The 11,924-nt window shown below is 49.5% G+C and overlaps 1 protein-coding gene across 2 annotated transcripts in view; it reads right to left on the minus strand.

Annotated features, from left to right (window-relative positions):
* The window catches only part of LOC144821550 (E3 ubiquitin-protein ligase TRIM7-like), a 249,905-nt gene extending 238,295 nt beyond the window's left edge, over positions 1-11,610 (minus strand). For both annotated transcript variants that reach the window (XR_013608380.1, XM_078678725.1), the window contains exon 1: positions 11,147-11,610. Coding sequence is in view for 1 of the 2 variants with exons in the window: in XM_078678725.1 (XP_078534851.1) it covers positions 11,147-11,560 (414 nt within the window). In the remaining variant the exon portion in view is untranslated. The remainder of the gene's footprint in view (positions 1-11,146) is intronic.
* Between the last annotated feature and the right edge of the window lie 314 nt (positions 11,611-11,924).

Here is an 11,924-nt window from a genome sequence, read left to right on the forward strand (position 1 = left end):
ACTCACCCTCACTCACCCTCACTCACCCTCACTCACCCTCACTCACCCTCACTCACTCTCACTCACCCTCACTCACCCTCACTCACCCTCACTCACCCTCAACCCCTCACCCTCACCCGCCCTCACCCTCACTCACCCTCACCCTCACTCACGCTCAACCCCTCACCCACCCTCACCCACCCTCACCCTCACCCTCACTCACCCTCAACCCCTCACCCTCACCCTCACTCACCCTCAACCCCTCACCCTCACTCACCCTCAACCCCTCACCCTCACTCACCCTCACTCACCCTCAACCCCTCACCCTCACTCACCCTCAACCCCTCACCCTCACTCACCCTCAACCCCTCACCCTCACTCACCCTCACTCACCCTCACTCACCCTCAACCCCTCACCCTCACTCACCCTCACTCACCCTCACCCACCCTCACCCTCACCCTCACTCACCCTCAACCCCTCACCCTCACTCACCCTCAACCCCTCACCCTCACCCTCACTCACCCTCAACCCCTCACCCTCAACCCCTCACTCACCCTCACTCTCACTCACCCTCACTCACCCTCACTCACCCTCAACCCCTCACCCTCAACCCCTCACTCACCCTCACTCTCACTCACCCTCACTCACCCTCAACCCCTCACCCTCAACCCCTCACCCTCACTCACCCTCACAACACATATTGTGTTACAATAGGTGTCACATTTGCGAAAGATAAAACTATCTAGAGATGTAGCATAACGACCAGAGCTGCCATATAAGTCACGTAAATACAAAACATGTTGCATTCCAAATGCTATAGGTGTCACATTCGCGAAAGTTATAACTATTGGCATTGTAAATGACAAAGCCATCAATTTAGCAATTTTAACAACGAAAAAATAAATAAATTATGTCATTTACAAGACCAATAACTACAACTTTTCTAATGCGAGACCTATTGCATTCCAACCCCACTCATCCACGCAACGCCACTCACACACGCAACGCCACTCACACACGCAACGCCACTCACACACGCAATGCCACTCACACACGCAACGCCACTCACACACGCAACGCCACTCACACACGCAACGCCACTCACACACGCAACACCACTCACACACGCAACACCACTCACACACGCCACTCATCCACGCAACGCCACTCATCCACGCAACGCCACTCATCCACACAACGCCACTCATCCACGCAACGCCACTCATCCATTTGCAAAACGAAAAATTTCAAACTCTTCTATTGCGAGACCTATTGCATTTTCAATGCTTGTTTACTTTTGGTATTAGGTACAGAATAGGTGTGGTGGGTGAATCTGCTTTGAGGAACAGAAATTCTGCTATATGTATAGCACATCAGAATGCAAAGTCCCAACTGTAAGCAAGCGTACATATCCATGACACATCAGGCTGCACAATCCCGACTGTAAGCACATCAATGGCACAGACTGCACACTCATTCCTGTGTGCATCGGTGCACATCAATGACACAAGAGACTGCACACTCCTGCCTGTGTGCATTGGTGTAAATCAATGACACAGACTGCACACTCCTGCTTGTGCGCATTGGTGCAAATCAATGACACAAGCAGACTGCACACTCCTGCCTGTGTGCATCTGTGCACATGAATGACAAACATACTGAACACTCCTGCCTGTGTGAATCGATGCAAATCAATGACACAGACTGCCTGTGTGCATTGGTGCAAATCAAGGAGACCGACTGCACACTCCTGCCTGTGTGCATCGGTGCAAATAAATGTCACAGACTGCACACTCCTGCCTGTGTGCATTGGTTCAAATCAATGACACAATCAGACTGCACACTCCTGCCTGTGTGCATCGGTGCACATCAATGGCACAGACTGCACACTCATTCGTGTGTGCATCGGTGCACATCAATGACACAAGAGACTGCACACTCCTGCCTGTGTGCATCGGTGCACATCAATGACAGGCTGCACACTCCTGCCTCTGTGCATCTTTGAAAATCAATGACAGACTGCACACTCCTGCCTGTGCGCATCGGTGCAAATCAATGACACATCAGACTGCACACGCCTGCCTGTGTGCATCGGGGCACATCAATGACAGACTGCACACTCCTGCGTGTGTGCATTGATGCAAATCAATGACACCGCCTGCACACTTGTGCCTGTGCGCATCAGTGCAAATCTATGACACATCAGACTGCACACACCTGCCTGTGCGCATCGGTGCAAATCAATGACACAGAGTGCACTCTCCTGCCTGTGCGCATCGTTGCAAATCAATGACACAGAGTGCACACTCCTGCCTGTGCGCATCGGTGTAATTCAATGACACAAGCAGACTGCACACTCCTGTCTGTGCGCATCGGTGCAAATCAATAACAGACTGCACACTCCTGCCGGTGTGCATAGGTACAAATCAATGCCACATCTGATAGTACATTTCTGCCTGTGTGCATCGGTGCACATTAATGACACAAGCAGATTGCACACTTCTGCCGGTGTGCATTGGTGCAAATGGATGCCATATCGGACTGCACATTCCTGAGTGTGTACATCGGTGCAAATCTACACCGCTACACGGACCGCACATCTGCGCCTGTGTACATTAGTGCGACATCGGACTGCACTGCACATTACTACCTGTGTGCATCAGTACTACTCGGTGCCACATCGGAAAGCACACTCCTGCCTGTGCGCATGGGTGCACATCGATGCTACGTCGGCTTGCACGTTCCTGTCCGTGTGCAGAAGGTGCTGGGGCACTGGCTTCGCAGCACTGCTCCCCAGCTGTGCTGTGTGCCGTGCACGGCGGAGGAGTGCCCCGGAGGGATCGTACCTCGTGCTCAGCTCCTTGTCGCTCGAGTCAATGTTTGCAGAAGGGGGCGCCTCCTTCGGAACATACTGTTCTGCCGCCCTGGGGCGGGCCTTGCATCACGCGGCTCCTTGCTGGCCGCCCGTCACAAGACGCGCCCTCGGCCGTTGAGTTAGCCGCAAACAGGGCTTGTTTTTCTGCTGCCTTATCTCGGGCTCCCGCATGGGAGTGTTTTCGTCCTGCGCAGGACACTGTACATATGTGGAATGTGGCACATGAGTAAAAAATACTATTATTATTCATTGGTGACAATCGGGGCCATGTCCTGTAAGCCTCAACATTGATTTCAAATATCATGTTAACTACGGACATCCAACAATAACAATTGTAAAGACAAAACCACAAGAATTACATAAAATGATGTAGTTCCAATGCAGCTGGAAGGTTAGGTGCAATGGTATACATTCTCTTCCACGCCCTCTTCCCTCGCTGTAAGCTTAATTTCACAGCATTTGCATTCTAAAAACTTTCCATAATGATGCCTTTTTCAGTCCACCTATAGCACCCACCGTTGCTAGTCTCCTATCATACTTGTAACGAAATATACAAGAATCACATCAAAAGAGAGAGAACACACTCAAAAGAACATTTCTTTTATACATGTATCTCTCATCTGGCTCCATCATACGTCCCAGTTGATAAAAGGAACAGCATTAAAATTGCCATGGGGTACTCTATGTTGTATTCTGAAATTTTACTTCATGGTCCCCGGCAAAATTAACAAGTAAGTCACTGTTACTCACGAGCCCAGCATTATTTTCTACGCAGCCTCACCGGAAGTCAGGCAAAGTCGCCTGTGACAGGGGCGGGGCTGCATCCGGACCGGAAGAGGAGGCAGGTGGAGTGAAAGCGTCTTGCGACGCCAGAAGGAGAGCGGAGTCCCTCAAAATTGACCTGGTAAGTTGAAAAGGGCTGGGGGGGGGGCTCGGTGCACTCGTGTGTGTGTGCTTGTGTGTGTATGCATGTGCGCGACGGCAGGGGAGAGGGGGGGGCACTCGTGTGTGTGCGCGCGTGTGTGTGTATGTGTGGGGGGGTGTGTCTCTGTATGTATGTGCGTGCGTGGGCGCTTGTGTGTGTGTCTGTGTGTATGCGCATGCGTGTGTGGTGTTTTGAGCTTCCCAGGAGACAGCGCCTGGCCACAGCGCGCGTTCGCGTGCGCGTGGCAGTTTCAAATCGCCTCCAAGGCGATGCGCGTGGCCAGGATTGTCTCCTGGAAAGCAGACACGGCAACAATAGGTTCTCGGCGAGAACGCGCTTCCGCGCGCTTAGTCGAGACCTAAAAAGTGGTCAGGGTCCCATTCTCAGAACAAGCATTTGCAATGCAATAGGTCTCGCATTTAGGCGAGTTTAAGCTATTGGTATTGTAAATGGCAATGCCTTTATTTTATGTTTTAAAATCCAAATAATTTACAAAAAGGCCTTGTCATTTACAATGCCAATAGCTCAAACGTGCGTAAATGCGAGACCTATTGCATTGCATTGCAAATGCTTGTTTTATTTGTGTGTTTTGACACAAAACAGACCCTAACCCCAGCCTCTTGACCTACTTCTATTTCAGATCGTTTTCAATAAGTAGCTCTTTGTTCTTTGTAGCAGACCTCTGTTCCCAGTGAAACAGAATGGTATTTGAGATTAATCTTGGGATCGCATTTGTGTCACCTTGGGTACATTCCCCACAGGCCACTTTTTCCTCAAAATGTGGACGCTTAGTTCTCGTAAAAGTAGTGGATACGACTTTCATCCAAGAGTGAGGTTTGATTAGGAACATAATCTGCAAAATAGTTTAATGGCATAAACTAGTGTAATAGTGTTGGAAAATACCAGAAGCAAAAATCGTTCCCATAGTAAAGTTAACTTTAACATTAAATGTAAATGTAAATGTAAATGTAGTTGAGCTTATATAGCGCACAGCTACCGGCAGTGGGTTTCCCGGCGCTTGCTTAGGGAACCCTTCCTGGTATTCCCCTGTGAGATAGCAGGGTATCCACAAGGTGAAAGTCAGGCATCCCGCCGCGAGGGGCCGTTGTGGAGATTAAGCAAGCTGTTGCCCAGAGTCGCAGAGTGTGAACCCGTGAGTCGAGGAGGCACCGGGGCGAGAATTATCGAGTCCGTGGAATTTTTAGCCCAAGACCCGCCGGGGCGGGGAATTGAACCCTGGTCCAGGACCGATCTCAGCTTCCGGGTCTGCCACCTCTAACCCCTGAGCCACACTTCTCCACAAATCAGTCTCCGTGTTTACACAGAATCAATTACACCTGGGCATATCCGAACGGGACTATTTAAATAAGAAGAAAATGAGTGTTTGGGTAGGTTCTACCATATTACCATTCGAAGCAAAGCAAATGGTAAGGGACATCGTTTCACAGACACTTCACCAGTCTTTCTGCTTTAATGTATGCCAGGAATTTCCTCCGTGAGGATAAACTGCCTTAATAGATCGAACATTTTGTAATGCTGGCTGTTAATTGGTATATAAATAGTAATTTAAATATCTGTTAATCCTAATAGAAAAGTATAGATTTTCTGTTACCCGTTAAGAGTTCACGCTGTGCTTCACATAAATCTTGTTTCAGATAAATGTGCCTACGTAAAAACAGACGATATTATGTTTGCAGTTCATACAAAACCTTTCAGACCATTCTTTCATTTCAAGTCGATTCTCTCGATACAGCTGTTGCACATGTTCTGATTGAGCATTTTTAGTTTATATGCAGTAAACTCACGGGAAAATTGTCTCCTTTGCTGGTTCTCAATTTCAAGTTATAAATGGTCATTAAGCCTACTTTATCTGACGTTGTAGCTGTAAACATGCTGTGCAGTATCGTACTTTGCACCAGACTGCAAACGTGTGTGTGTGTGTGTCACTGATGACTTTGTTCTTTGTGACGCCGACTTAGATGCTTGCAGAGATAGACCTAGCGCCACTCATCCCTCCACGCAGGCACACACAATGTGGAGAGAAGAGGAGTCCCGTGGCCTGTAGGTGGTAGGCAGTAAATGAGAATGTGGGGGGGATCAAAATAGGTGTCTCCGTTCAGGTCAACAATCAGCACTCTGTACAATATCAAATGTTTAGCAACGAGTTGCTACTCAAACAAAAAGACCTAAACGGAAATTAAGTACTTGTACGATTTCTCCTTTGTCAGCACACGGTAGTAGCACCACTTTCAACACCATAGGTGCAGACCAAACTTAGTCGGTGCAGTACCTGCCCTGCTAGCCTCACCATTGCAGACAATTTGTTGAGATTTTGTTTTTACTGGACTCTGGACTTTTTTTTTTTAATTATTGTTTTAAAAAAAGCCCCTGTAGGTTGGAGCCACTTTTTGACATGTTTCCTTCACAATGCATATACGCTCTGCTTTCTTTGTCCTACCTCGTCAAGAGATTGCATTCATTGGTCTGAACCTTCCGCTCTCTTTCAAATAGACTCTGATCTAGTACCAAAAGCAGATCTTCATTTAGCCCATCTTTTGGGACGACTTGAGGGTATTTAAATGAATTGAGCCTTGTACTCTACTTCACAACAGCCTCTTGTAATGGGGGTTTTGGTGCCTTCTTGATTGTGCTCCCTTCTTGCAGCTATGTGGGTTGTCCTTTTCCCTTGCTGTCTGAGTCGAATGCTTGCCATCCCATGTATTTTAATAACCTGTTAATTTCAGATTTGTGCCTGTGCACATTAAGACCCATTAAAGAGGCTCGATAAAAAGTCTTCTCTGCTCCTGAATTGAGCAAAGGCATAGAGAGGGTCACTATTTGGCCCCCATTGGGCATAAGGGTTTTACTTCCAATGCAGGGCACTTTTTAGTTTAACTTTTTTTAATTTAGCCTCTCTTTTTTTGCATATAATATGTTCCCTGACACGTTAGATTTCGTTTTATTTGACATTACACCCCCCCCCGCCCCCAAAAAGTGAATGTAGAAGTGTGGCTTCGTGAAATTGACACTCTTACAACAAAGAGCTCAACTGTGTAGCGTGCTACCTATCCCCTGATGCGATTCAGAGACTTTTAAGTGGCTGAAGCGTTGCCTTAATAGAACTGTGATGCTGTACAGGAATACATATGTTTCCTTACTATATACAGTGTGGACAGGCATGAAAGAGCCGTACACCCTTTGTGCGAGGCAGCAGTCCATCACTGTTGAAAAATTGGTACATCTCTTAAAGTGTAGAGCAATGAGGCAACCTGGGGTGGTAACTTTTCTGGAAAATGTAGCTACTGGTTTTTGTAACCTAGCATACCACTTGGCATGATTTTGGCATGTTGACTTTCAATTAATGATGACCGAGAATAAAGTCAGTTAATCTGTTCATTTGTTGGAAAGTAGGAACAACAGACAAGTGTTTCGCTCAGAAGAAGTGGCAGACAAGTGTTTTGCTCTGAACCACAGTATGCCCAAGAGTTTTGATTCAATGAGTGATGTTGTATCAGAAAGGTTTAAATCAGATGCTCAGTCTTGAATAATATTGTAAGACTTGCGCTATGATAGGTTTGTTCAGTATGCAGTTCTGGTTACTTGTCCTCTGACCCCCAGATCTGTCTTTTGTGGAACACGACATTCTATACTGCATGTAGAAAGCATCCTGCTAGAATAGGAAAGCTACTTGGGGCTTTAATTTCTGGCAGAGTAATAATTCGCACACATTTGGAACTTTTACACCAGCTGAATAAATTCACTCCTCTTTACATGCACGTTTTGTGAACTCGTTTGGCTTCGGATAGCCTCTAAAACGTTTGGTTCTCTCTTTAAAAAATGAGATTAGCATACACAGACTCTGGATAATGTCTACAGAAACAAACGAGAAAAGGAGGAAATTTGCGAAGGCTCCTCAGAAAATGAAATAATAAAAACTCACCGCCGCAGCCCGGCTTGAACAGGAAGCCAGGCAACCTGTGTTGGGACGTGGGCGGGGCCGCAAAAAGACAGGAAGCAGACGGGAGCCTACCCCGCGCTCCTGTGCTGAAGCGCTCCTGTGCCCGTCAGCCGGAAGATTTGCGTGTCAGCTAGCGGGGCTCCCGTGCTCGTGGAGAGCCCCGCCTGCTGCTGAGCATGACCCGCTGCCTGCCGAGGGAGAGAGGGACACACGAAAAGAACTCGGTGAGTGGGGTGTGAGGGGGGGGTATGTGTGCGCGCGCGCTTGTGTGTGTGCGAGTGTGTCTGTGTGTGTGTTTGTGCGCGTGTGTGCCTGTGTGTGAGCGTGTGTCTGTGTGTGTGTATGTATGCATGCATGCATGCGTGCGTGTGTAAAAAGAGCCGATGACTGGTGGGGGGGATGGAAAGTGAAAGTAACCAGCGCGCGTGTGTTTCAGTCTGTGTGGTGGCTGGCTGTGTGCGCACGCGTGGGCGGAGCCGACGTGAGCGTTCGCGCACCCAAATCCTGGAAAAAAGCTCGGAACACCATTTTGTCCCTCATTCCCCCGAGACCGGCAACTTTAAGTCTCCAGCTGGACGCATCCTTTCGGATGCAGTACCAGCGAGACCTAAAAAGGAGTCCAATAAGGTTCATCCAAAAGGTAGAATTGTAATAAGTCTTAATGTGAGAATAATTTATTTATTTATTACTGACATTTATAAAGCGCGAACGAATACCCGTAGGCGTTATTCATATAATAATCACGGTCCCATTCTCAGTGAAAGGCATCCAGTAAGGCTCCTTAGAGAGATAAGAAGTCTTGATAATCTGTATCAAATTAAGATAAATAAAGATTCTCAATAAAGAGCATCCAAAAAAGCTCTGCAGGCGATATAGGCGTGTGCTGAATCTGTGTAATAATCGCGCTGACACACACCGTAGTAGATGCTCCAGGCAGTGACTCTGGAGTGATAAAGGGAATTAACCCAAGGCCAAATTAGGGCCCCTGAGGGACCGCAATTCTGCGTGTATAATGCCCAATGGCATTATATGAATTATTGTCCTATTAAGACTTATTACAAATCTACCTTTTGGATGAACCTTATTGGACCCCTTTTTCTGAGAATTGGACACTGACCACTTTTTGAATTCTGTTCCACAAAGAACACCTTAAGTCATTTGGTTCCCGCTCAGTGCATGTTGAATGCCAATTTTTTCACGACGCACGCGCGAATCTATGTTATTGTTCCTTCAGAAGAGAGATTACCCTGAGAAGCCCTGACGAAGTGCTCCAAGAGAACGAAACGCGTTGGCTGAATCCTTGTCTTTGAATCAATCTACAAATCTGATTAATAAAGAACTTTTTGAAAATTCTACGGTCATTTGCTGGTCTTTTTTCCATCCTGCGCACACCATTTAATTACCATGTAGGCAACCACTTCAGTGTCACACATAGGGTTGGTAAGCATTACATAAATTCTGCAATCCAATACAGTACCATGAGTCAGACTCAGACAGCGGAGGCAGCAACGTATCCATACAGCAGGACAGGCCTTCTACCGGCACCAGCATAAGGACAGTTACCTTTCGGGCTCTACCTCTAAAAAGAACTGGCAGCACCCTCTCACTGTATCCAATTGAGTGGATGCTGCATGTGTGTGTTTAGTGTGTGTGCAGCTGAGTGAGTAAGGATGTGTGTGTGTCACGATTTGACTGTTGACACAGCAGATCCTATTTGGGATTTGCTTTATGGGGAGGTTGTACAAGATGGCTGATAAAGGTAGCCTGCACTTGTGGTCAGCTAGAATCCAGAGTGAGGGAGACAGGAGAGCAGTGAACACCCACCCCGTGCCCTGCCATTGTCTTCCCCGAGTTGTTTACCCATCAGGCTGTGTACACCTGGACTCTTGTTCTCTGTGTCACCCTACCGTTATGGGGAGAGCACTGTGTGATCTTGGGTCTCTGGGATCCTTACTTTACACTCAATGTCTGCTCCTTTATGGGGGGCGCACTGTGTGATCTGGTGCCTCTGGGCTCCTTACCTTGTACTCCATGGCTGCCTCTTCTATGGGGCGCACTGTGTGATCTGTGGCCTCTGGGCTCCTTACCTTGTACTCCATGGCTGCCTCTTCTATGGGGCGCACTGTGTGATCTCTGCGCTCCTTACCTTGTACTCCATGGCTGCCTCCTTTATGGGGATCGCACTGTGTGATCTATGGTCTCTGCCTGGGTCCCTTATCTTGTTCTCCATGGCTGCCTCCTCTATGGGGCGCACTGTGTGATCTGTGGCCTCTGTGCTCCTTACCTAGTGCTCCATGGCTGCCTCCTCTATGGGTCGCACTGTGTGATCTGGTGCCTCTGGGCTCCTTACCTTGTACTCCATGGCTGCCTCCTCTATGGGTCGCACTGTGTGATCTGGTGCCTCTGGGCTCCTTACCTTGTACTCCATGGCTGCCTACTCTATGGGACGCACTGTGTGATCTGGTGCCTCTGGGCTCCTTACCTTGTACTCCATGGCTGCCTACTCTATGGGACGCACTGTGTGATCTGGTGCCTCTGGGCTCCTTACCTTGTAGACAGTGGCTGCCTCCTCTATGGGTCGCACTGTGTGATCTGGTGCCTCTGTGCTCCTTACCTAGTGCTCCATGGCTGCCTCCTCTATGGGTCGCACTGTGTGATCTGGTGCCTCTGGGCTCCTTACCTTGTACTCCATGGCTGCCTCCTCTATGGGTCGCACTGTGTGATCTGGTGCCTCTGGGCTCCTTACCTTGTACTCCATGGCTGCCTCCTCTATGGGTCGCACTGTGTGATCTGGTGCCTCTGGGCTCCTTACCTTGTACTCCATGGCTGCCTCCTCTATGGGTCGCACTGTGTGATCTGGTGCCTCTGGGCTCCTTACCTTGTACTCCATGGCTGCCTCCTCTATGGGGCGCACTGTGTGATCTGTGGCCTCTGTGCTCCTTACCTAGTGCTCCATGGCTGCCTCCTCTATGGGGCGCACTGTGTGATCTGTGGCCTCTGTGCTCCTTACCTAGTGCTCCATGGCTGCCTCCTCTATGGGGCGCACTGTGTGATCTGGTGCCTCTGGGCTCCTTACCTTGTAGACAGTGGCTGCCTCCTCTATGGGTCGCACTGTGTGATCTGGTGCCTCTGGGCTCCTTACCTTGTACTCCATGGCTGCCTCCTCTATGGGGCGCACTGTGTGATCTGTGGCCTCTGTGCTCCTTACCTAGTGCTCCATGGCTGCCTCCTCTATGGGTCGCACTGTGTGATCTGGTGCCTCTGGGCTCCTTACCTTGTACTCCATGGCTGCCTCCCCTATGGGGCGCACAGTGTGATCTGGTGCCTCTGGGTTTCTTACCTAGTGCTCCATGGCTGCCTCCTTTAAGGGGAGTGCACTGTGTGATCTGGTGCCTCTGGGCTCCTTACCTTGTACTCCATGGCTGCCTCCTTGATGGGGAGCGCAGTGTGTGATCTGTGGTCTCTGGACTCCCTGCAGATGACACAGATGAGCTTCTTGTCCTCCTGGCAGAAGAGTTTCAGCTTCTCCTCGTGCTCCGGGCACAGGCCCCCCTCCCCTGACCTCTCTGCCTGCAGGGAGAGCTGCTTCACCGACTCCACCATGCTCTGCAGCTGCCGGTTCGGCCTGAGCCTCCCCCGGGCAGAGGCCACTCTGCACTGGGGGCAGTGGAGGGCCTGGGCAGGCCCCGGGGGGCACGCGAGGATGCAGGCGCGGCAGAAGTTGTGCCCACACTCAGCTATGACCGGGTCCCTGTAAAAGTCCAGGCAGATGGGGCAGGAGGCGTCGGCCTTCAGGGTGTGCAGGGGGCTCGCGGCAGCCATGGTGCCTCTGGAGCCAGAAATGAAACCGAAACCGAAGGCTCACTTCACAGCAGGCGAGCTTCAGGAAGTGCACGAGAGCCGTGTGACGTAACCCTGGTGAATGCCAAGCACCGCCCAAGACAACACGTGTGAACCATGTGGAATGTGACTCCAGTGAACTGGAACTGTGGCAAATGAATACAGCAAGTTTATGATCGCCCTGGAAGCGAGGAGGCGACTGGACGGACAGGTATTACAGCGGTTCGAGAGCACGTTGTGAGAAGCATTCACAGTCAGCGCGAGAGGAGGGCTCTTTACTGACACAGGCAGCTACAGCATCGGGGTACTGACACCAATAACAGAAAACGATTTTTAAAGTGATACA

The sequence above is a fragment of the Lissotriton helveticus genome, chromosome 2_2, assembly GCF_964261635.1.
Source record: "Lissotriton helveticus chromosome 2_2, aLisHel1.1, whole genome shotgun sequence".
In the NCBI taxonomy this organism is placed as follows: Eukaryota; Metazoa; Chordata; class Amphibia; order Caudata; family Salamandridae; genus Lissotriton; species Lissotriton helveticus.